General features: G+C 37.9%; 3 protein-coding genes across 3 annotated transcripts; all 3 read left to right on the top strand.

The window, feature by feature from the left end:
- Window positions 1-4243: 4243 nt before the first annotated feature.
- On the top strand, window positions 4244-6361 carry LOC108116832 (rRNA 2'-O-methyltransferase fibrillarin). The gene has a single exon (XM_017228883.2). The coding sequence runs from the start codon at window positions 4716-4718 to the stop codon at window positions 5751-5753; it is 1038 nt and encodes a 345-aa protein (XP_017084372.2). The 5' UTR covers window positions 4244-4715; the 3' UTR covers window positions 5754-6361.
- Window positions 6362-13255: 6894 nt separating this feature from the next.
- LOC108116803 lies at window positions 13256-13912 on the top strand. Its single transcript, XM_017228851.2, has 3 exons — window positions 13256-13312; window positions 13367-13684; window positions 13748-13912. The coding sequence occupies exons 1-3, from the start codon at window positions 13256-13258 to the stop codon at window positions 13910-13912; spliced, it is 540 nt and encodes a 179-aa protein (XP_017084340.2).
- Window positions 13913-13988: 76 nt separating this feature from the next.
- LOC108116804 lies at window positions 13989-25741 on the top strand. The gene is made up of 4 exons (XM_041818953.1): window positions 13989-14090; window positions 25154-25309; window positions 25368-25535; window positions 25586-25741. The coding sequence occupies exons 1-4, from the start codon at window positions 13989-13991 to the stop codon at window positions 25739-25741; spliced, it is 582 nt and encodes a 193-aa protein (XP_041674887.1).
- The last annotated feature ends 77 nt before the right edge of the window (window positions 25742-25818 follow it).

Genomic DNA, 25818 nt, shown 5'->3' with positions numbered 1-25818 from the left:
TTTTTAACATTTTTGGGATGCTGTTGCCTTTAGTTTGCAGCTTTGTGGTGTCTGTTAAGTTCTCATAATGCTAAGATTACAGAGTGGAGACTTTAAATCGACGTCGGTCAAGGCAAACCATGAAATGTTATTATTAACATATGTTCTTTAACAGCAATGTAAACCACGAAGGCTGTCTATTAACTTTAAGGATTTACAGATTAAAATTTTAATAATAGAATAAAGGAGGTCGTAGGAGGATATTTAATCTGAAGATTGTTTCGGATATAAAACTAAAAAAGTGAAGCTAAGAAAACTTGTAAGCTAAGGATGTAACAAGCCGTTCATCTAAATATTTAAAAGAAATCTTTAGTTTGAAATCTTGACTTATTGCCTTAAGCCAAAACTTCTAAACAAAAGGTTAAAAAATAAGAAATAATAAAGTTAGAATCATAAATTACAAACTTCCTAAGATAATTTACTACTACTAGTACTAGGCTGCCCTAGTCTAGCAACAATATTTGGACAACTCCGGGATAAAGCCAAATCTCCAACTGCTTAGTGCCGAATTAACCCGCGGCGGTCTTGTGCATCGAGGTAGACAATTGAAAACTACATTTTCCGCCCAATGCCACACCCACTTCCACTGCCACTCCCACTCGAATTGTCGGCAATGTGGCGGCCAAATCCTATTAGCCACATGCCAGTCTTTGTCGCTGTTGGCCGCATTTTGGCCGGCAGACATGGCGGAATGCATCCAGCAGCTTAAGCCGCAACTGCAGTTCCAGCTTGGTTCGGAAAAGAAATGGAATTTCGCCGGCAAGCCGCTTAGTTTCTTATCGATTTCATTTGTTGTGCTTGAAAAGGACTGCCGACGGAAAATTGAGGGGAAACGGAGGTGGGGGCTTGCGAAACAAATGGCAAATGGCTCCAGTTATCAGTCACTCGCAGAGTTGCAGCTGCTGCTGCTGCTCTTGGCAAGGCCAAATCGGGGTTATCTCATCCTGTTTCCGATTCTGCAGCTGAAGCCTCTGCAGCTGTCTGCCAATCTGATGTTAATGTTGTGCTGTGGTTTGTTGTACTCCTGTCATCCAGATGAAACACACTGCCATTGTTGCATGCACTTAAAAAAATGATGTAACATAAAATTATTTCATTGGTAACTCTTGAAAAGACTTAGAAATGTTTATCCAATAGGGATTTGTGATATCCAACAGCATTTGGAATATTTTGCTAATATTTCGTTCTAACTTAATATCTAAGTGACAGATTGAATTCCATATAAGTATAACATTTCCTTGATAAGTCAAAAGAAAAACTCATTAATCAATTAAAAAACTTTTAATATTTTTAATTGCATAGTCATTATATTCCTTCACACCTTCTCAACTTTTGATAAAACGTTTCAATCGCTAAGTGATTATGCTGTCAAGAAATATCCTGCGAAACATAACGCCCTATAATGCAATCGAGTTTACTCTTAATGGGTTGCAAGTTGATGGTTAAATTAAATTGCGTTAAAAATAAAATCAGCTCAAATCAATTCAAATGAATTTTCCACTCTGCTCGGCTGGCAATAATTAATTTTTGTAAATTTACGTCACAGCCGTTGGAGAGCTTGTTAAAAATCAATAAAGCTTATGGGCTTAATGAGCTCGCTAGGTAAAGTGCCACGCCCTCAACGTTTCGTCTGCATTAAGCTGATTTAATATTCAAGTATTTATCGAATATATATGTTTCGCACACTTTGCCACCAACTTTCATCCCGCCGTAAACTGAAAATATTCGAGCATATTTATTTAATTTCAGGCATTATTGTCGCCTGTCCTCTACAGGGATTTGTTCTAGGTCACGAGGCGAGCTCATAAACTATGTGGAATTTTGGCACAATCCGATTATTCGTTGGCCTCTACAGGAATGAAATTTTAGTGAAGTATTAAAGGAAATGATTAATAAATTCAATTGATTTGCACTCTGCTTAATCACTTTGTTTCTGAAATATTACATATTATAAAGGTCAAGTGGTGGTTTCTTTTTATAATTTATTACATTCAAATTTTAAATATTATATTATATTTAACCCTTGTAGACCCTCGGATGTTGCGCACTTAAATGCCTGAAAAATTGATTCAAATGTGGACCGGAAAGTATGCCGATGCAATGGCAAATGTATCACCACAGCTATTTCCCCCCGGTCAAGGGCCATTATCGTATTTTGCCTTCGTTGTTGTCGCCGGTAAAGTTCTTGCGGTTAAGTTTTTATTTTTGGCCCTTTACCTTTTCTTTTTTTTTTTGCCTAGCAATAGCTGCATATCCGTAGATGGCACGTGAGTTTCCCGTACCAGGGACATGACCAAGGGACTAATGGCACTCACACACACACACACTCGCACACTTGTCACGTGTTTAGACTACAACAAATATGCTAAAAATGTTATGCCAAAAGCCATGCAGGCGATGGGCAAAAAAAAGGGGAGCAGGGCATTTGGATTTTGCATTTTACAGCACCCGAAGGCAGCGCAGCTGCTAAACTTGGCGCCGTTTGTTGCCATTTGCGAAAATGCGCGCGAGTATTTTAAAAATGCATTCCTTCCCCCTCCCAACCAACTCACGCTATTCGGAATGGAACCCATTTGATCTCCCTACCCATTCCGCCCATCACGTTCCGGCCAAGTTAAGCAAGCAAAAGGCAGAAGCTGCAACGGCACCAGCTTATGGTCATATGATACTGAACGGAAAGTGTCAGTAAACGTTTCGAAAAATGGGAATTTCAAAAAAAAAATTATAATCATTATTTGAAATTAGTTTATGACTTTATAAAAGAAATTATATTCATATTTTCACAGATTTTATTGTTTTCTTTTTTAATGTATTATTCTTAATTGTAAACTAATCTGCTTATCTAATTAAATGTTTTTAGTTTTAAATTTGAAACTTAATTTCCATTTTTCTAGCATCTTCTGTTTCTTAGAACCGTGTCATTCCAGCATAAGGGTTTTCTGTAAAGGGTCTGCCATACGGATATGTGTGGTGTCATCTCGGTTCCCAGCGGGTTAATGGAGTTACAGCAGACGTGTCGTGTAGGTGGTCCCAACATGGACAAGAAATACCACTGCCATTGCCACTGCCCTCAAACCAACCTCTGGATAAACTTCAAACATGATCAAGCGAAATTTACATTGAGCCAAAGTTTGGCGGCTAAAAAAGTTCTTGGCTCTTGATTTTTCATGAACTGCCGTCGTCTGGCGTTTTCGGTGGCTCATTATACAGATGAGAGGGATGAGTTTTTTTTTGTGTTATTTTTTTTGGCTACTTGGCAAGACGCTCGCCACATTCCTAGGCAAATAGTCGTAAATAAGCAGCCGCTGTGGCAACAATAATGCGACTATTGTCGCTGCTGCGCCCAGAAGTATGCAATGCGAAATGCGAAAAGCGAGAAGGAGCCGCGGCAAGTTTATTAAAAATCTGAGTTTTCCCCGCCTTTCACCCACGGCCTCTGGTGTATTATTATTGTTTTCCTTTTTGGCCTTTCTTGCGCCTGTTTTATTTGATTTTCCCTGTGTTTTTTTTTTCATTTTTGTGATGTTTTCCGACATTGGTTTGTTTTTATACCCTGATAAGAGGGTACTCTAAAATTTAAAAAAATCTGGTTTATAAAAAAGGAATCCTTTTTGGTTACTTAATATTTATATTATTTTTTACGAGATAAAAAATGAAGATATATAATAATACAGCATACCATAACTTTTACAAATTGATTAAAGAGCATTTTAAAGTTCGACTGTAAAACAAATTTTTATGTTTGAGTTTTTTTTACTGTACCACTTGGCCAGGCTAGCGCTACATGCACTTGAGTTTCATTTGCTTGTTCTTCAGCAGAATGGCCCCCTTTCACCACCCCCTTGGCCCCACCCACAATGTCAGAGAGTGCATTAAAAATTGTAGTGGCCCGAAAAGTTTTATGTACATTGCCAGAAAAAGCGGGACAAAGAGGGGGGTGGCCCTAGCGAGCGCCAAAAGAAAACCACAACAAAATGAAGTCGAAATGTTGCTGCCTGCTGTTGTTTCGTTAGGTGTTCTTGTTTTTGCCCTGTTCTGGGCCATTATTATTGCCCATGATGTCGTTGTTGTTGTTGTTATTGTTGTTATTGTTGTTACTGCCACTAGTGCGGTGCAGTTCACTTTGTTAAATTATGTGCAGCATTTGTGGGCACACTTTCTAGACGCGGCGAATCGACTGACCTTTGTCCCACCACCCAACTCAGTACAAACCACCCTCTATGCTGTTCTCGCGGGGCATTTTCCCTCTGAGGTTCCCGCGGGCGGAGAATAAAATTAATTATTATTCGCATACAAAAAAAAAACGGAGCCATAAGGATGAGTTATGAATAGAATTTATAGTGATTACCATTTATGCATATTCAGTAATGGGAAATACTTGAAATAGCGATTACTTATTCAAATAATTGTGAAATTCAACGGTTTTAAGGGATCTTGAAAGATAAATGCTTAAAGTTAGTAAAAATATTGAGGTTATATTATTTGAAAAAATTCTTTATAATTTTAATGATTAGGTATTTGATCTTAGCTTGATAAATGCCATTAGAATCAAAAACTAAAAATTCATTTGGGGCAGTCTGAATCGCAACCTTTGAGATCCAAATCAAATTTTGATTAGTCTACCCATTTGGTTATAAATCGTTTTCGAATATTTCAAAAAAGAAAGAATCAATACGATGAGCAAGAAATCCAAGCGTCAAGCCCGCTCAAAAAAGCCTCGTAGTGGAGGAGGTAATGGAAGATCTTCTCATGCTGAACCATCGAAAAACACCTCCAAGAACTCCGTCGAAAAAGCTAAAAACACTTCAGCTAAGAGTCCGATCCAGAGCTCCATTAAGCAACCAAAGAACCTAGAAGCCGACATCTCAAAGGGCATTGAATCAGAAGATGAAGAACAGCTTCAAACTGATTGGGATAATGAAACCAAATATCAAGATGAGATTCAGGTTCAGGAGGTCAAGTTGGAGAGCCAGATATACGAGAATGTTGAAAACTCCTACCGCATCGAATCACATCGCCATTTCGGAGTATTTTTATCACGCAATCGCTTTGATGCCATCCTATTGTTAACCCGAAACATAAGCACCAATACAGATGACTATGGAGAGCATCGAATTAAATCGGATTTCCGGGGAAAACGCAGTGAGTTCCGTGCCTGGTCTCCCTTTCAATCCAAACTGGCAGCTGGGATCATGAGTGGTGCCAGTGATTTACATTTGCGTAGTGGTTCGAAAGTCCTTTACTTGGGAGCTGGCTTTGGTCGATCGGTATCCCATATCTCGGATATTGTGGGTGAATCTGGAATGGTGTATGCCGTGGAGCAGGGTCCGTGGGCGGGTCGTCAGTTAACAACTCTCGCGAATGGTCGTTTAAATATCGTACCTGTCATCGATGATGCCACCATGCCATATAAATATCGCTTTGAGGTTCCAGCCTGCATTGATGTTATTATCTCTGATTTACCGCAGGCAGATCAGGCTCGCTCCCTGATGCTAAATGCTAGACATTACCTGGTATCAGGAGGTAACTTTTTGACCTTTATGCATTCGGTTGCTGGTAGCAATGGGATGTCCAATAAGGAGGCAGTTGCCGCTGAGAGAGAGCTTTTAAAAAAGAACCATTTGGAGCCCACTGAAATGATCTCATTAGAGCCTTTTAAGCCAGGTTACTCCCTTGTTATGGGCGTATACACGCGAAAGGATGAGGCTGCTTAGATTGTTTAAGCTAAATGTTAGGCTTTTACTAAGCTTAATCAAAAAATATAAAAATAGAAACAAGTAAATGTAAATAAATATTTGAAATATAAATCAAAATATTGAAATCTTTATATTAGTAAAACCTTCAGAAATCTTCTAAATATTCTTGTAAAAATAAAGAATATATTTTGCATTTAAAAAAACGCAATTGATTTTGCCTTTCTTCCTATAGGAGAATGATAATTTATTATTTACAAACTCAATTGTTTATTCAGTTATTTTTTATTACCATTGAATAAAGGCAGACTGTGCACAAAATTGAATTAATCGGAAATTATTTATGCCCCAGTGCCGCCGAGCGAGAATATATCAACATATTAATGAAAATAGCTTGCATATAATTAATGAATTAAGTGAAATGCCTTGCCCATATATACATAGGTCCAAATACATTCGTGAAGAGCACTCGAACGGCTAAATCACTTTGAATTGGGGTTAATCAAATATTTATTCCGTTTTTTTTTTCGAATAAATATGTAATTTTATTTTCGCTCTGATGATTCTCCAGATTATTTCTGTTTCCAATTAACAGCAGACTTCAAAAAGGTTTGGTTTTTCATTAAATGTAAATTGTTTCAAAACGGTTTTATGGAAGAGAAAGAATGCTGTAAGTTTAAATATTTCATGTTACCCAAAGCTTCTTTCCCGTTTAAAATTTTAAACAATTATCACCTAGTAAATATAGTTTAATCCCTTAATTCTCTTAATTTTTTTCGCCAATGATTAAGGGCAAGAGTCCCTAATAATCTAATTCATCATATATCACGCATTCAGCCCGCATTTAATTAGAGGGAACAGTTTTAATTTAATTAGGGATTACAACTAATAAAACTTTTTCATTTCGCTGACTCGGCTGGATTGGAGCACAAACACCATTTGTTCAAACAAATGCATGGCAAAATCTTAATTAACCTCGGGGTGCAGAGCATAAACCAACGCACACCCATTCTATATACTCCATATATATATCTATATATATGTATATATAAGAGGATGTCTATTACGCGAGGGTCTCGAATGAAAGAAGGCAAGCTGAGCAAATAAAACTATGTCTGAGTCTGTGTGTCTGTGCGCGCACACATTCATTTTGTATGTTGCGCACTTTATTCCATCTATCCCAAAGACAAAACCAGTCAGTTAACCAGCAGCACACCCCAGCCCAGCCCAGTCTATAGCCTTACATATCTCTATATATCCCCCCTCCCCCAGTATCAGGAGCCAACTCAACCCAACTCCCATTCACCATGTGAAGCGAAAATTTCGCTGCTCGGGAATTACATTAAGCGTTGGGCATAATAAATTATTCCGTATGATATGATTCTGGTACATGATAAGCGTTTGTAATTTTAACTGTCAGTTAAATGAGTAAATGGCACTGAGTACCAAGTGGGGAATACTGGGCGGGTAGAGGCGGGTGGTTAGGTTTTTTGGTGGGATAGGAAGTACGAGCTCGGCATGGCAACGATTTAGAATACTTCATATTTATCTTTTGTTGGAAACTTGAACATTTGTGTGCGTAAATAAAAGTTGAGCGTCAATATTTGCCAACCTACACGCACACACACACACACACATACACTCACCCATTATATAGATACTGTACTAACACATGCACACATGTGTAATTACAACTCAGCGGTGGGCGGGGTGACAAGTACGTGACTATAATCATCGCGATTTCGCCACTGCCACCGCCTCATAATCTCCACAAGCACCACGCCCATCCATCCAGCTGACCCAAAACTCCCGCCCTACGACAACCTCCCCCCACCCCCTGCCTTCACTCCACGAAAAATCCCCTCCGCTATTTGCTTTGAAATTAAAAAAGTTTCGCACTGAGCTCTGTTAGATTTTTCGCTTCTGCCGCTGCCTTGATTTACATGTTAAATAATTTCGTGCTGCTCTGGCTGTTAGCCACCCACAACCCACTTTTATTACACTGAAAGAAAAGCTTGTAAATGGACATTAAAGGTTTATGATGGCTTCTGATTACTCTTTAATTTTTCTGATTAAATCTATTATATTTTTTATATGAAAAGCTATTAACAAAAATAAAAAAAATTTTGCACAACTATTAAATTAAATTAAAATAAATTTAATAAGTTTTGTTGCTTAAACAGTTGATTTTTATATTTATTCAAAGTTTTTTTTATACCTTATTAACCTGATATGAGTTTTTCTCAGCGCACGCACTTTTGCCCGCCCTTCCTGTCACATTGAAAAACTGTTTGAAACGCATAGCACAAAAGTCAAATATGAGCGGAATGGCAGACAGATGGGTGCTGAAGAAGGGAAGTTAGTCAATATGTACGCTGCCATCCCGGATCGCGCATTTGCCAAATCAACAGTTCATTAAATCACGTAGCTTATAAGGGGAAAGCAGCCGGACATGTCCGCATGAAAACCAACCCAATAATCCGAACTTAAAGGAATAATATCTAAGTCACAATGCAAACCTAGAAAGACTCAGTACTGAATGGTATTTTATTAGTTATTTATAAAGTGAATACAAATTGTTAAAATATTCCTATAGATAATCAAACTGTGGAATGTTGTTTGGGCTTATTTATTTAAATAGTTCTCTAAATTAAAGAGTACATTATTATCGAATACTTTGCTTTCAGACTTTACATTTTAAAACAGTGAAATGCATAAAAGTTTACAACATTTTTTCCATTCTAGCTATCATCATGCATTTAAAAGTTTTTCTATTGTTCGCTAATTGAGTGAAAATAATTGTAAACTATTTATTTTATATATATTGTTATTGATGCTGAAAGCTTCGAACTGATATCCTGTGCCCTCGAGACGTCCACGTTCGTTAGAGTAAATTCGTATTGAAATCAATTAATTCCCGATACACGATTTTGCAATTAGACTTGCAGTTTTTTGTATTCACAAAATTCGCTAATTAATTAGATTCACTTATGCGGTTGGCTGCTGGGCACATAAAATGCTGCCACATATACAAATTTCAACGTGCAACCGAAAATGTGGAACATACGACTTGCAACACGCAATAAGCTAAAACAGAATTTTAGTGCCAAAACCTCGGTAAAAAGTGAAAATCTGCATTTGAGCTGGGAGCTAAGCAAAAAACTAAAAAAAAAAAAGAAAAGTATCAAAAAAGAATAATAAAGTTCAAACTGCAAAATGGCAACAATGGCAAGTGGAAATGCGAATCGAGCGTGGAAATATTATGCCCCAAAGTCACTGAAATGCAATGCACAAAGCGCTGTCGAGGATTTTTGCCGCTGAAAGCAAATCGCTGGGAATCGAATGGCATTTTTAGCGGGGGGCGGCGGGAACAACGGTAAAGGGGCGTGGCAATGCAAAACAACTTAAAATGTCATATGAAATTTGTAGCGTTGCTGATTGCGCGTGTTAAACAGTCAAAGCGGGGAATTGGAAATGGCTCTACCAGCCACCCAAAAAGGACCCTTTTTTTCTCTCTTTCCATGAAGAACAACGCGTAAATCCAGTCACGCCCCAAAGACACACACATAACCACACCGAAAAAAGTAGGGGGCGGAACGTAAAACAAAAAGAAAGTGCACCAAGCCGCAAGCGAAACGTACAAAAATAAAAAGCGAATGCGAGAAATCACAAATTCCAACGAAATCTTTAAATCCCACGGATTTATGCATTTTAACGTTGCATTTTCTTTTCCACGGCCAATGCATGTGGGCTGTCCCTGATCTCGTCCTAGGTGCCCCTTTTTCCATACTTATGCTTTGGTTTTCCTTTTTTTTGATTCTGGATATGCGGGCTAGGACCTGGACTTTTCCGGGTGGCAGGCTGCGGGAGTTGGGGGTGTGGCGTTTATGTGATTTCTATAGTTTGCCAACAGCGCCTCAAGGTGTCACTGCACTCTGCTGCACTCGTATCCTCATCTCTCCCTATCCCCCATGTGACATGATTTGTTTTTGGGTGGACTTACACATTTATTATTTATTTCTAAAATTAAGTAAAATTTATTTTACCCAATTTTTGACTAGTTTTTATTAATTTTTAAGTTTTTTAAATATTTTTTGCATATTTTAAAATCTATACAGGTCTTAGACCCACTCTAATGTGCTTTCCCCAACAAACAGCACAGCCATCGATGACGCTACTGCGTTTCGTCCGTGTTCCCCGCGGCTCTCTGAAATTGCTGGTGCAGTCTGTCTGTGCTCGCTATCAGGACGACGACAGCAGCAGCAGGAGCAGGAACACTTTTTCCCCTCTGATTTTCCCGAGAGCCAACACTTAACGCCACCGAAAAAATGCACACAATCGATTGGCGCTGCCTCCAATGGCGCCCACAATCACCGACAGCAGCAAAAGCAATAGCAAGAGGAAAAGCTGGAGCAGACGCAGAATCGGAATCGGAATCAGGACCAGAGAATCAGAAGCTATAGAGCAGCGAGGCAGACATTCGGGGGCTGCAAAACTATCTGGCGCTTTTGTTTTACGATTCCTTTTGGTCCTGATGATCGTCGTCCCTGTCTCCGCTCATGGCCATGGGCATAATCGTGTTACTGTTTGCTGCATTGGATGTTTGTTTGTCTTCGGTGCTGCTTTCCCTTGCTTGTCCTACTCATACTCCTTTAACTACCTACACACCACCTCTCACAACTCCACAGCCGCCACCTCGTTGTCCTTTGAACTCCATGCCCCACATCCCCTCTGCCACTTCTGCTGCTGCTGCTGCTGCTGCAATCTCTGTGTAATATTTTATTTTCAATTCGCATTTAGTGCAGCCGTGGCAGGATCTAGGGGAGCGGGAATAAATTGTATCTGACAATTGGCAATTGGCCTATCCGAACGTTTGATAGTATCCCAGCACCAGCACCCAGCACCGTGCCCAGACTGAGCCCCTTTCTGAATCCCAGTATCCTATTCTAGTTTTAGCTTCAATCACACCTAGAAAAAGTAAGGTAAGCATAGTCATTAAAGGGTCTATCTTAACTCAGAAATTATACTACAAAATAAGTGCTAAAAATACAGATCAATCTCCAATTTTAAAAATTACATAGACAATTTATATTTAGATAACAACGTTTAAAAATCAGTTAATATTTGACGTATTTCTCACGGTGCATGCGCAACTTTTAGGGCTTGCCAATAAATCCATTGGGGGCGTAGTGGGCGTGCCAGCCGGCAGTTTATGCTGAATCACGAATTACATTAGACAAGGCCGGGCTTTGCCACAGTGGCACACACATCCGCAATCGCACGGCCACTGCCACAGTGCCTGCCAATTGGATTATCACATTGGCCAGGGTTCTGGGTCTCCAATTCCATCCAATTCCATTCCAGGGGATTCCCAAACACACACACACACACACACACGCAGAAAGACTCCCATGAACAGTGCCATATTCGCTGACAGTTTTCATTAAAATTTCGCACTGCCGCCAAAGTGCGTTTGGCATGCCTCAAACGACTCCATCAATGACAAATCCCGCTCCTGGCGGCCAGCGGAAAATCGAAAGTCGCCAGTGCAGTGATAAATGTCAAATCAGCTCTGTCGAGTATCCTGGCCTCTTTCTCGTCCACATCCTTATCCACAAAACTCATCCTCAAATGCTTTTTAAGCACTCACATGCCTGCCGTCGCACTTACGAGAGTTGTGAATGGATCAGGGAAATACGAACAAGGGGGGAAGGAACCTGATGTCCGGGACCATGTTGGAGGTACATTACGGGCAAACAAAAATTTGCCCTGTCAACTAAATGTCAGAAAAATGGTTTGGCAACGAGTTCTTCCTTGGAACATCCCGCTGCATCCTTACACTAGGGAGATAAGTCTCTACAGCTAGTCCCAGCAGCTATGGCTTTGCTACCTATTTTTATTTACTAATTTAATTTTTATCATTTTAACATTCTAACATTAAATCAGTAACTTTTTTCTCTTATTAAAGGAATAGTAATACTTTTTAAGATGTAAATATTTTAGTTTTAATGTTAATTTCTTAAAACTTTTCTCTTAGTGAAGCTAGCAGCTTGACACTGTCCCTGGCACGCACGCACTTGATCAATCATGCGACGCCATCGATGTTACCATCGTGGAGGACGAGGTTGTGGATTTTGCGGAGGATGCGGTTAAGGATGTGGAGGTGGATGTAGATGCCGCTGACAAGTGCGCTGCGTGGTATTTGCATTGATGACAACTACACGTCCGCAAACGATTATGGAGCACCTTTACCAATCCTGCCCGATTTGGGTTTGAAATGTGGGCAACACTTCGTTTTCTATCGTTAAACCATCATCTAGCCCATCGAAAATCCCTTCACCTTGTGGTCTGGGCATATTAATAAACCGCTCCGCCAGACATCGATAACAAATCGATGGCCATTCATCTTGGCTGACAAAATCGAGCGACATTAACCACCAGCCGAGTGGCAGTTCTACAAAAATAATAGCTAAAAATTATGTGTATAAAGCAAATATTGGAAAGCGACAGGCAAATCCAAACAAATGTTAGAGCTTTTAACCGGGATTATCGGCGCGTTATTTATGCATCATCATTTGTCTTGAGCTCAGTCCGCGGCGGGGAAAATGTCTGACCGCAGCATCTGGTTCTCTCTCTCTCTCTTGAACGCTCGCCAAGAAATGGTTAATTCATACCAAATTTTGGGTGTCTGCCATAATCCCTGGTAGCTAATTTGATTTTAAAGTTTTTAAATGTTGCTTCTAGACGAATTTGGCAGATAAAATTTAAAAGTACCTATAGCTCTTATACAATATGCCTAAAAGTTTGCAACAAAAGGTTGTGAATATCTAAATACGGTAAAGTTAAAATTTTGTTCTAACCTTTTAACACCAACTATGTGCTAGATTATTGATCAGTATAATGACCTGCAAGATTGTTGAGTTTTAAATTTTAGCTGCCTAATGATTTTTTATATTTCGAGCTATGTGAGCGTAAGAGTGGGCGTGGTCGGATAATGGTACCTAATGATGTGCTGGAATTTCAAAATTATAAATGCTTTATCCCTTTATATCACTAACAGTTCCTGGGAAACTAAGCGATTTTAGTTTTTCATGATTAGTGGGCGTTATAGTGGGCATGGCAGAAAGCTGCTTATAGAACTCAAGAATATCCATGCTTAATCCCAACTTTGTATCTTATAGTTTCTGAGATTTCCGCGTTCATACGCAGAGACAGAGAGACAGACGGGCATGGCTTGATCGACTTCGCTAATGATCCTAATCAAGAATATATTTACGGGTATAATTAAAGTGGGCAACTTATTTTATGCCGAAATTCACATATCATTACAGTATTAAAATGATTTCATTGGAGACTCAAACACCACACGTATATGATTGGTCACTTTTAGATTATCTTCTTAATTTTTAAATGCAAAATTAAGTCATTATAAAAACTTTATAAGTATGGTCGCTTAATGACTTTTTAAGTTTCTGCATACCATTTGGTTGTTCAAATTGGGCTATCTTTCAAAAGCTTCCAGTATGCGGTGCAGTTTAGTCATTTGTGCGGTCGTTGGATTGATTTTAACAGAGTTCAGTGTAGGTTCATGAAGTATTTAAATTTTTAACTAAATTTTCAGAAAGATTTTTTAGGGGGCGGTTGTTTTTAAGATGACAAACTTTGTATGTGAAAGCTATAATAAATCTTGGGTTGTACTCCATAATTGTCGCCTGAAGGCCATAAGTCGAAACAAGGTTATACTTAATATGAACGGAACATTTCTATATCCAGCATATGAAATAGAAGCTCATGGTAAAGTGTATAAAAGAGAAAATGGCTACAAGCCTTGGCTGTTTGACACCAAAGTTGATGCCTGTCGTTTCATGAGAGGAAAATACAATCCTGTCGCAAAAATAATCTACAGCCTCTTTGAACCATTCAGCAATCTTAACCACACGTGTCCCTATGTGGTAAGTTATCATCGATTCATTATCTTTTTGATAAACAACGTTTTGAAATAAACATATTAATAGGGACCACAGATTGTCCAAGGATTTTATCTGAAGCCCGAACTGTTACTTCTACCGTTTCCATCTGGCCAATATATGCTGGCCATAAGATGGTTTTTTCACAAGAAGCTGCAGTTCGATACAAACGTCAGCTTTTTGTTTGAGGAAGATATTTCGAAAAAGAAATAATAAGACAAAATGGAAGTGTATAAAAAATGAGATCTAAAAAGTTAACGTCGAGCTGGAGAAAGAAGTAGAAACGACGATGACTAAAAAGACAAAGAGGAGAAAATCAGAGAAAGAAGACAAAAACGTCTACACGAGGAACGAGGAGAGGAAGGAGGAGTATTCGAGAAGATCTGACGAAGTGATCAAGCGCTATAATTTTGGGATCTATAAAAAATAAATCGTTTTCATAGAAAATATTCAATGGAGTAAAAAATATAATATACATATTTTTGTAGAATATATTGTAAATATTATATTTTTAATTGTTCAAATGCTAAATTTCAAAGTATTAAAATTTTTCAATTGATTGCTTTTTAAATTTGAGCTGTTTAGTTGATCGTTGAAAGAAAGTCTGTTCTAAAGCTCGAACTGTTACTCCTACCGTTTCCGTCTGGCATATATATGCTGGCAATAAGAATGTTCTTTGACGGGAAATTGCAGTTTGATACAAACGTCACTTCTTTGTTTGAAGGAGATTTTGGAAAATCGCAATGAATATTTTTTTAAATACTATTGAAATGACTTCATGCTAAATTAAGGCATCATTAAGACAATAAAAGTAAAACAAAAACTGTTCGTTGTACCATTAATAGTTGCCGCTTGATGGGTTTTTATGCCGGTTACTCGCAGAGTAAAAGAGTATATTGTATTCGTTGAAAAGTATATAAAAGGCAGAAGGAATCGTTTTTGACCCTATAAAGTATATATATTCTTGATCAGGATCAATAGGCGAGTCGATTAAGCCATGCCCCTCTGGCCGTATGAACCCTGAGACCTCAGGAACTGAGATTAAGCATGCAGATTCTCGAGTTTCCTACGCAAGTTTATTTCAGCATTCTACCAAGCCCACCATAACGCCCACCAATCCTGAGAAACTAAAATCGATATAACCTCTGGAACTTTTTGAATGTGTGTCTTCGTTTTAACTTGTATAACATTTCTAGTTTATATCTAGCGATTTACCAAATATATTTTAAATTGAAAATTATTTCGCTATTTATGAAGAAATATGGGTCGTAAAGCCTGCTTTTTCCTTTGTTTCAACTAGCAAAATGAATATTTTAAAATTGTGTAAAAGAGAAACGGGTATCTTATAATCGCGACGCTCGATCAAAGCGTTTCTTCTTGTAATATATATTTAGTAGCATAGAATGTATTCTATAAATCAAAGTTGTAGTAAAGCTTCGATTTATAAGCTCAATATAAAATCTATATAAATATCTTTTCTAACAATAGTATGTTTGATTAATTTTAAAAATGAACGAATATCCCTTACTAATGGTCGCTGTAAATTCAAATGAATTCCTTTGTTGGACTCCTCCACTTAGTTGTGTGTGTGTGTGAGTTCCTTCTGTACTTAATTGAAAGTGGATTAGCGGCGTTTTATGCTCGGGCACGTTGCCACGCTTTGGCAGACTGTTTTGCTGGTTTCGGAAATGTTCTCTTTTTTTCAACCCACAAATACATTGAAAATTAATTAAGCCACACGATGAAACCATGCTAACAAGATGCTTAAAACAAAATGTTCTTCTTGGAAAAACAAATACCCAGCCCCGCCTGCGTGTTTCTTTTTTTTTTCATTTTGCGGTTACCTAAGATTACGCATACGCAGTGTGGTGCGCGTGTGAAAAATACTTTGCAAGAAAGTTTTATCAAACCAAAGCAAAAAGAAATTGCTAAGCCGGCCGTGTCTCTAACTCCTAACGCCTCCTTCTATTACTTTAATGGATTCACAAAAGCCCTTTTTTCATTAAGGTGAATGCTGGGGCTAGGATCTCTGGAGGCCAACACTTGGGCTTTCTTTTCGGCTCAACTTTATCAGACACCCAATTAAAAGGGCTTTATAACAATTACAGCTAATAACACGCTTCAATTGTGCCAGCAAGGCCAGAGGGCAGGAATCCACACCCAACATTTTTCCTGCTTTTATTTTTTTTTGCTGCTGGCTTTGGATTTTTATTGGAATTTTTGTCAGGCTGGTTTTTATTTTTATTTCTATTTTTGCGGAAAACGGAATTGTGGCGGCAATTAAAAGGCAAGACCACAGCAATTAGCAAATTGACAACCGGATTTGTTTATGCATTTAGCAGGCTTAGTTTAGCCGCTGACGTTGCCGCTGCTGTCACTTAAATAATTGAAATTATTATGGCCATTGTTTCGGCCTCTGTAATCTGTAAGCCAAGTCGAAAGCGAGTGGGCAAACTCAAACAGATAGCACGAACAAAATCTCTGAAATTTGATAAATTAGTTGTGGAACTAAAAAAGTTTTTTCCTATTTTCGTTGAGCATTGCATTGGCTTGCATTTCTGTGAGCGGCTTATCCCCCAGTCTGCTGATGGGCGCAAACTTTTCCTCGGCATCCTCGGCAGGCTAAATGCAAAATCCAATTTTTCGAATGAAAAGTCAAACAGGAATTTAACTTTTGATCCGTTTTTGGCAAAAGAGTCGGCAATCAGTGAAGAAGGGGTAAACTCGCTGTGCAGCTAGCACTTTTTTTCTCCCCATTTTCCATTTTCCGTTTAACAGCTAATAAATTTTTCGACCCTCAAATCAATATGTATTTCGTTCGACCTAAAAACCATCAATGAATCGATAGCAATTTCAATTTAACGCCCATTCTCGGCAACTAATTTGCAATCATGAGAGTTTTTGTTAATTTTAATTTGATTATACCATATTACGCATACGCCACCTAAGCCCATTTCCACATTTTCCCATTTACCACACAGCCATTTCGATCGCGATTTTTGGGGCTGTCAGTTTTGATGGCTCGGCGAAATGATTATCATTGGAAGCACATAAAAATAATATTTGTCGATTTGTGTTTGCATTTTATGCAAGCCCACTGTCGTCCTCGGCCATCGGCCATTGGCCATTGTTTTAGCGTTTTATTTGCTTTTGGTCCTGGGAAAATATTCCAAAATTCAAATCTAATTAACATTTGGCGCAAAAATGTTTATAATGGCAAATGGACAAATGACAGGAGATGGGGAGAATTGGATGATTTGAATTTTAATGAGCTGCGATTGGCATTAATTGTCAGCGGCCTAATGACAGACGGCCGGGAATTATTTACATAGCGTGTAATTTAATAAAAACCATTCGAGAATCATGGAAAATATCTCTGGGCATTCCGTGCATGGCAAATGCGAGAAGTTCGATTTAAATCGAGTTTGATTATTGACAAAGCCGTTGTAGATCTCGTATCGCTTTCAGCCCATAAGTGACAATGCAACAAGCGGAGCAGTAAGAGCGCAACAATGCCTCAAATACAACACAACGCAACACAATATATCACGCATACGCAACCATGCCGTCACTCAATCCACACATCCATACATATCGCACTCACACAGTTGCAGATGGAAACTTAGGAGCATATGGATGTGCCGTTGCAAACACATGCTCAATTGAATTGAAATTGAATTTGCAATTCTATGCGCTGCAGCTAACGCCATTTTCTTTGCCATGCGGGAAGCCCCATTGCCGATTGCCATCTCACTCACACACTCTTCTCTCTCGCAATCGAAATCCCACTCACTCCTCATTTTTTTGTAGTGTTTTTATTTTATTTACTCTGGGGATGGAAGTCTCCTGACATGGTTATGAACTTGGTCGGCGAAAAGTTATGCCCTCGTGTTGCAGCATCTGATAGCCAGCATCATACGAAACAGTTTAAATTCTACTAACTTGAAGGGTTTAGGGAATAAGTTTGTTTTATTGATATGGGATAGAAAGAAATAATATGTTTTTGATATTTTATATACCACAAATCTCAGTTTAGTTCGTAAAATAATAATAATAATAATATTGTTAAAGAGTTTTTTTTAGACAAAAATGTTAACTTATTTCTTTTGTTTATTTAATATTAAGAATATTAAATATTTATTATTAATTAAGAGCACTTTCTTCATCAAATACCAAGTGATTAATAGAGTTGCTTAAATCTTTTATATCTATGTTAGGGCATTGGTATATTCCGGGTTTATCGAAACCATTTTTTAGCCCGCCTTTTTTTTTTTGCAAATTTCTTTGCCGGGCACTTGGCAGCTTTCCGTTCGCCTCCATACCATTCGATTTGCTTTGGTCCTGCCATCCTGCTTTCCTACCGTCCTGCCACTTTTCCACTCTCCGGCTCTTCTAGTCGCTCCTCTTCTCATGCGTATTTGTGTGTTTGCTTTCGCTTTTTGCCGTATTTGCATTTCGTTATTGAGACTGAGACAAAGCGTCGCACAAAAAAAGTGCCGAGGAGCCTGCTCCGCCTCCTGCTCCTGCTTCTGCATTCAATCATCAATGAGATTTTGCATTTTACACTTTTCACTCTGGTTACGCTTTTGCTGCATTTGCTTCTTCTCTATCTACTGCTCCTGCGGATTCCCTTTGCCATTCGATGCAGCCCTTTGTTTGGTTTTGCCAGCTGGAAGCTCCTGCTCCTTTGAGTCCTTCAGCCCCGGCTGAGTGCCTCTTGAGCCGCTCTCTGCCGTTCCGCATAATTGTTGCCCACACTTGGGATCTTCGGATCCACCATCCTTGTAAGATTTTGATTGATAAGACCCGGCCAAGTGTCTCTGATTTATTGATTAGTTGTCAAAGCGATTGCTGGCGCAATGGTTAAATTTGCCGGTGGTCAAAGCAATTAATATGTAAATGTGACAAATATCTTATCGGGTTGTAGAAACATTGAATGTGTTTCTTAAGAAGATCTAAGTGAGAGACTGAAAAAGGAATACGTTCCAAAAAAAAAGACGGACAGACATGGGTGTTAAATTGAAACTCGCCTCTACTTGTAGTTTTTTGCTGAATTTCTTAAGACATTTTATAGGATTAACTTTACTTAAGAACTATTAAAACTATCCAATAAATTGTGCAATATTTTGATTTATGTTTATCCATTTTTGACACCTTTTGACTTCAACTTTTAATAGCTTGCTTTTATAATGGTTTCTTCTTTATGATTTCGAGGAGAAGAAACCAGAGTTCAGAATAGGCTTTTTTACAGTGCTCCTGGAGGCATTCATTCCAGTTGCATTATGGCTCCCCACTCGACATTCGGTACTCGGCAAAATGATTTGTATGTCAGCCGGAGGACCGAAATGGGGGGCACATGTTTGGCATGCCAAGCGCCACAAAGTATGCCGCACTTTTGCTTTGTTTTTGTTTGACTATTGAGGTAAGTGTGTTGCTTTCTTCTCGCCGTTATGGCTGTGCTTTTGCCAAATGCAAATGGCATTTTGCAAGGACAAGTAGACCAGCAGTAACAACAACAAAAACAGCAACAAACAAAAAAACAAAAACATGAGAAAACTGAGAACTGAGAATAGGGAACAAGAGCAAATTGCATGTAGCGAAACTTTTCCTCATTACGCAGACGAAAGAAAAACAACGTGCCCGGGCGCTCCTCTCATTTTCCCTTCGGGCAAGTGCTGTATTAAAAATTTAAAATGCCATTGGAGTTTTTTTTTGTTTTTCGTTTTTTTTTTGGCATTGAAGCTGCACTAGGAGGGATTACTAACCATTTCCGGACAGGTGGCGTCGCCTATAGATTCCCAAAGATCGTGGAAAACCATCAAAGAGCGCAACCATTTCCGTATGCAAATTATCTAGCTGAGTGGCATCAAGTTTTTGCGGACCAAGGCCGAATGAAAGGCAACCCCCGCTTGGGGTTTTTCACCATGAGCAGCGTCCCTCCCTTTTCGTTACCTGCAAAAAATTTTCCGGGAAATTCGCAAAGGCTTCTGCTCGAAGTTTTTTACGTGCGCCGTCATAGTTTGTCAGCTACTTTCGTTGGCGGTTTATGCAGCTGCATAAATGTTACTTCTACTTACGTAAATTACAAAATAAAGTTATTACGAAAAGTAATTTAAGTTAAAAATTTTCGTGAGCCATCGCAAATGTGCAGCCAACTGGCAACTGGTAACTGGTAGCTGGTAGAACCAAAGGTGGGATGTAAAATCAGTTAACAAGTTGCCAGCGAACGCTCTTCCTTCCCAGCGGGCTTAATTGTAACTTAAAGCCGTTTTGCAAATTCGCTTAAGTAAAAGTTGGCATTGCTTAAAAAATGGTAAAAGAAAATAAAAACAGAAGAGGATAAATCAATTTGCATTAAACATTCAAAGGCTGCAAACAAAAATAAAAAAAAAAAAAAGAAAAGAGAAATGCAGAGCATGCAACAAAAAGTGGCAGGCAGAAACACTCATAAAGAATGCAAACTGGAGGTTAAAACCGTAGCACAAACTTTTAGTTTGCTTTGATTGAGTGAACGTGGCCAAAAGAGCGGGCGGAAAATCCCATCCAGCTTTGGCCACGCTTAATCAATGGCCCAATGGTCAAATGGGCTCACAAAAACAGGAACAACACGATCGCCTTCTACCTCTGCAACCTCTCTTACCTGCAATCGCAATCATGGACACATTCAGTTGGCCGACAACAGGACAACAAAACCGTAAGCAATTGCCAGTCGCATAATGTCCTGGCCATCATCATTGTTGTTGTTGTTGTTGTTGTTAGTGTTAGTGCTGTTGTTATTGTTGTTGCAGTGGCTCGGAAAATCAAGTTGAAAGTTCCTGGCAACTTGAGGTGCTAGTGTCGTGTTTTTGTCAACGGGCCAACAGCAGCAATTTCCGTTTCCTGTTCGCCGCTGATGGAAAAACGAGGCAACGAGTCAACGAGTATAAAAGTTTAGATTACAAATTCACATACGTAACTGCAGCCGTACACTGGTCAGCAGTTGATTTACCGCTCAGTTACTGTTGTTGCAGTACAGTGAGAAAAAAATGAGTGAGAACTTGCAATAAATGAAAGTTAAATTAAAATGTTCTCTTTTACAAATGCATACAAGTTCAAATTTGATTAAAAGAGTTTTTTATATAAAATATTAATAATTGCATTCCTTAAAATCCTTCTTTCTAAAGTACATATATTGGAAATCATTTTGATCCTTACATAAAAGACTTTTAAAATTTCAATTCCATTTTATTAGCTTCCAAATTTCCAGTGCAGCTTTTCTTTAGCCTTGTTCCGTTTGGCGTGTTTTCTTTTTTGGCCAGGCTTGTGTTGGCTTGGTTTTTCGTAGCCGGGCGCATGTTTTGTGGTCAACTCGGGGCAATGGCAATGCAATTGGGGCTGCCTTGGCTTCAGATGCTTCTCCAGCTGCTCCTGCCGCTGTACTTTTTGCCATTGCCACTCATGCGTGCCACGTGCTATGCTTTGATGTGGTGTTCCATGCCCACCACCGCCTTCATGCCTCTGCCAGATTCCAGCTCCTAAATAAACTTGGAATAATAAGAGTCAAAAAAAAAAAAAAAAAAGAAAAAGGAAAAGAGAAGGAAACGAATTGCCACACAAGCTCGCCTCAAATGTTACTTCTGCATTTGGGCAAATTGGACTCGGCGAAAACCACACGGAGACACGAAACTTTGTAAATATTTTATGCATAAACACATACCACCTGGAAATGGCTTTCGACACAGCATCAAATAATATTTACTCGGCTAACACATACACACACACACACATTCGCTTAGAGGACTATTCGGTTCATTAGGCCCAAAGAGCAAGTTGGGCCACAAAAACCTGCAGATCAAGTCCGGATTGCGGCAGCTCAATGAATTTACCAACGATTGGACAACCCACAGTAACGGATACGAATTCGGTCATCTCAGGGAATCGACGAGAATCCCAGAAAAGGATATGGTTGTGTATGAGGATGTGGATGTGGATCAGATGTCGCAACGGAAAGCGGTCCATAAATAAAGCAGCCTAATCAACACTGCCATTGGCAGCATTATTGTCACGTATTATTTTACATTTGTCTACGTTTGGCTTTCTCCTCCATCAATATTCTTTTTTTTTTTTTTGTGTCTTATTTTTGTATTTTTCCATTGTTCCTGGCATTGTCCTTTCGCTGCCAAGTGCATCCATAAATTGTGAGCTCGGTTCGGGCATCCTTTTTATTTATTTACTCCGTGTAAGTGGAGTTCACTTTGCAATGCAATGCGCTGAGTGGAAGCTTCTCGCCGTCGTTTTCCCTTTAAATTCTTCTTATATGTCTCAGTCTGGAATGTTTCTTGGCATCATCATCATCTCTATCATGACTGCATTCTTTGGCTATTTTTTGGAAGGATCAATATATTTTCTTCTCCTAAATGCCACGAACTTTTGACTGTATTTGGGCTGAAATTTAGATAAACTGACATTAAAATATTCTTTTTATTTTTTATTAATTTATTTAGTTACAATATTAAAGCGGAATCGTCGAACTTTCAACTTTTAGCTGAAATTTTTAGTCTTAAAATGAAGGAAAATGCATTAAAATTCTAATAAAATGTATATCTTTCTTAAAGTAACATTAAAGGAAGACCCATTTCCATTGAGGTTATATCCTAATTCACATTTCTCGGCTTTTATGCTGCCCTATGCTAATTTGAGCCCTTACTCGCATTCTTGCTGGCAGCTTAATCATGCATGTTTACACGCAAGTTCGAGTGGCAAACTCAAACACCCAGAGTTAACAACAGCAAAGTAAATGAATTGCACGGATGAAGAAAGGTGGCCCCTTCAACCATCCAGCCCCCTCATTGTTATTTGCTTACCCTGGGGGGCGTGGCAACCCATTTCCAGTTCCAGTTCCAGTCCGTTAATCAACGAGCGCCTGCCTGAACTCAAACATTTAACTAAATTAAGTTTGTTTGGCAAGAATTTTTGCATAAATAATTACAAATGCAAAAGGCTTAGACAGCTGTGATCAGATATGGGTTAAGAACAAGGATATATGTAAATTATAATTCCAGGAAATATCATTATTTTTATAGTTCTTCTAGATGTTAACGGTTTTTAGAGTTCTTAAAATTGAGTCTCCTGTTATTTTATTTATTTTGTTTTAAGATTTTGAAAAATACTATCACCATAACGCATGAAAAGTATTATTATCAAGGGTCTTGAAGTAGAAAATATTAAATATTTTATAAACTTTTTATATACTATTGGCTAGGGTATATGGAAATTGTATGCATTATTCATTTTATCGGGATTTGAATGTGACTTTCTTCTCGAATATCCCTTTTTCAGAGTGTCAGAGTTCTGTTTGTTAACTTTTTGTTTCATGTTTCGCTGGTTCGTTACTTGTTCTGAATTTCTTTCAGACTGTTATGTAAATGTGCCCACTTTTCTAGCCATTAGCCTGCCTTTCGAAGAAATCAAGCAGTCAGGGCTGACAAGTACTGCATGAAGTTGGGGCAAAAGATTTGTTAATTAATCCCAGAAAACAGGGTTTCATTTGCTCTAAACTCTGAACATTTAAGCCATATACTCGTGTGGGATACGTGAATTATTTTGAATAGCTTTCAAATATTAACCATTTTGGAAAAGCTAAGCTCTTAAATCGTTTCCGCGCAATTTAAATATTTAACATTATAATTAAAGAGCATACTATTTTAAAAGCTATTCGCCGAATAAAAAAACAATATTGTTATTAACATCTTTGAAACAGTTTTGGCTTATTATTTTGTTAGTTTATGTTACATATAAAATCTATTAAAAAAAGTAAATTTCATATAATTTGTGCTGTTTTACTATAGACCAATAATAATCCATTTTTAATAATCTGCGTGTAATTAGTTTAAAATGGGCGTTATGGTGGGCGTGGCAAGATGCTGAAAAAAAATGCAAATGATAAGTATGGACTCAAGAATATGCCTGCTTAATCTCAACTCTGTATCTCTTTTAGTTCTTGAGATTTCAGCATTCATACGGACAGACGGATAGACGGACAGACGGAAGGACAGACGGACATGGCTTGATCGATTTCCCTATTGATCTTGATGAAGAATACATATACTTTATAGGGTCGGAAAAGCTTCCTTCTACCTGTTACATACTTTTCAACGAATCTAGTATACCCTTTAACTCTACGAGTAACGGGTATAATAACCAATATATATTCTAGTTTTTGTGAGTGCATGAATCCATATTTTTCTATAGTAGATAGAATATATAGAATATATAATTGACATATCGACTTTTTTTTCAATAAATCTTCTACCCTTTAAATATAACAAATATAATGACCGTATTTGTCATTATAAAAAACAATTACTTTTCAACGAGTGAGTAAACATTAAACTTCATAATATAACATTACTGAATTCAGTGCTTTTGAGTGATATTCACCGCTCGCAATGTGTTGCCAAATATCTGTGTTCGCTCCGGCTCTACTGTTCTTTTCGATGGTCCAAAATGTAAGTGCTCTAAAAAAGTATTAAGTTATCGAACTCCTTGCTTATTTCTTCATAGGCATACTCCGCTTTCGAGTTTACAAATGTTAATTGCACTTTCATGGACGAATCAGTCTGTTCATTCGAGTATTGCTTTCTAAAAACCGTTAATCGAACCTACAAATACGGATCCCTGACAGTTAATCTACACAAGGTGCCCATTAGGAAAGTTAAATTATGAAATCAATTTAATTAAAGACATTCTGACACTAAAAATAGGACAAGTTTAGATCAATTTTGCGTTATATGAACGTCTGCAGGTTGATGAAAAATAGAAAACATTCTCCAATCGCCTCATTCATTTTTAACCTCCTTGGTCCCTATTCGAATATGAATCATACTTGTCAAGGCTTACCTTAAAAAATGGGTGGAAAACCACCAAAACACCAATAAAAAAGTTTTTTAAAATTTATCTAAATAATTTAAAATCAAACATTACCTGGGTTTTTGGACCATGGAGACCATATAATTTTAGCTACATCAAAAAAAATCGGTATTTTATGGATCATTTCGTAATAGTTAATAATAAAACGTTTTGTACACCATCAGAAGAATACTCAAAAAATTATAAAAAAATTAAAAAATATTTTTATATAATAATAAATAGGTATATCTTTTCACAGGTATTCTTCTCCCTTTAATAATCAGATTATAAAATAGTATATTCACATCATTATTGTGTTCAATGCTTTGGAATATTATTCATTATTCATGAACATTTTATTAATGTGATATTAATGAGTTTAACATGACTAAAATTTATATAAAATATAAAATCGAATTTATATTTTGATCAGTACTTTTTCGCACTCACACTGTTTCGGAAGTTCTTTGTCTATTGTTTGCTTTTTTTGCTCTTCTTAATCGTTTATGATGTGCGTATGGATTATTAATAAACTTATAAAATTTTGTGTATTGTTTATATCCTAAGAACTTAGCAAGTTTTGAGCTAACGAATGTGGTTTGCACTTCCATGGACGAGTCATTTTCTTCTTTCGAGTATTGCTACATAAAGTCTGTGAATAGGACTTACAAATACGGATCCTTGAAAGTTAATTTACACAAGGTGCCTATATGGAAAATTAAAGTATGAAATGGACTTTGATTAGAGGCATGCCAAAAACTAAAAATCATTCAAATTTCAGGTTAATGCTGCTTTATATCAACGGCTTAACGGATACAAACCTTTTCTTTACAATATCACTGTTGATGGATGCAAGTTCATAAAAAACCAAAAATATTCCCCAGTCGCCTCATTCATATTTAACCTCTTTGCTCCCTATTCGAACATGAACCACAGCTGCCCATATGATGTAAGTCCTCCCAAAAACCTTCTATCTATTCTATAATAAGTATCTTTCAGCATGATGTTATTGTGGATAAAGTGCCGACTTCTTACTTAAACCATCAACTAACGAATGTGCTGCCATTTCCAGCATCTGCGTATGGATTTTACAGCGATTGGTATGCCGGTGGGATAAAACGGGCATCAGTTAATGTTTATGGTACGCTGACATAGTAAAAATATATATATATATATGTATACCCGCTTAATGGATTAAAAAATGATGTATGAAACGAAATTAAAAATAAATT

This window comes from Drosophila eugracilis, unplaced genomic scaffold, assembly GCF_018153835.1.
Source record: "Drosophila eugracilis isolate 14026-0451.02 unplaced genomic scaffold, ASM1815383v1 contig_415, whole genome shotgun sequence".
In the NCBI taxonomy this organism is placed as follows: Eukaryota; Metazoa; Arthropoda; class Insecta; order Diptera; family Drosophilidae; genus Drosophila; species Drosophila eugracilis.
The sequence above is the reverse complement of the archived record's forward strand: the minus strand, read 5'-3'. Positions and strand labels throughout refer to the sequence as shown.

Excerpts from the sequence above, each read along its gene's own strand:
- LOC108116832 (XM_017228883.2), top strand. The coding sequence starts at position 4,716 with ATGAGCAAGAAATCCAAGCGTCAAGCCCGCTCAAAAAAGCCTCGTAGT.
- LOC108116804 (XM_041818953.1), top strand. The coding sequence starts at position 13,989 with ATGACTAAAAAGACAAAGAGGAGAAAATCAGAGAAAGAAGACAAAAAC. Across the intron at positions 25,310-25,367 it reads TGCCTATATGGAAAATTAAA|GTTAATGCTGCTTTATATCA; the intron begins GTATGAAATGGA and ends TTCAAATTTCAG. Across the intron at positions 25,536-25,585 it reads ACCACAGCTGCCCATATGAT|CATGATGTTATTGTGGATAA; the intron begins GTAAGTCCTCCC and ends AGTATCTTTCAG.
- LOC108116803 (XM_017228851.2), top strand. The coding sequence starts at position 13,256 with ATGCGGTGCAGTTTAGTCATTTGTGCGGTCGTTGGATTGATTTTAACA. Across the intron at positions 13,313-13,366 it reads TGATTTTAACAGAGTTCAGT|GGGGCGGTTGTTTTTAAGAT; the intron begins GTAGGTTCATGA and ends AAGATTTTTTAG. Across the intron at positions 13,685-13,747 it reads ACCACACGTGTCCCTATGTG|GGACCACAGATTGTCCAAGG; the intron begins GTAAGTTATCAT and ends ACATATTAATAG.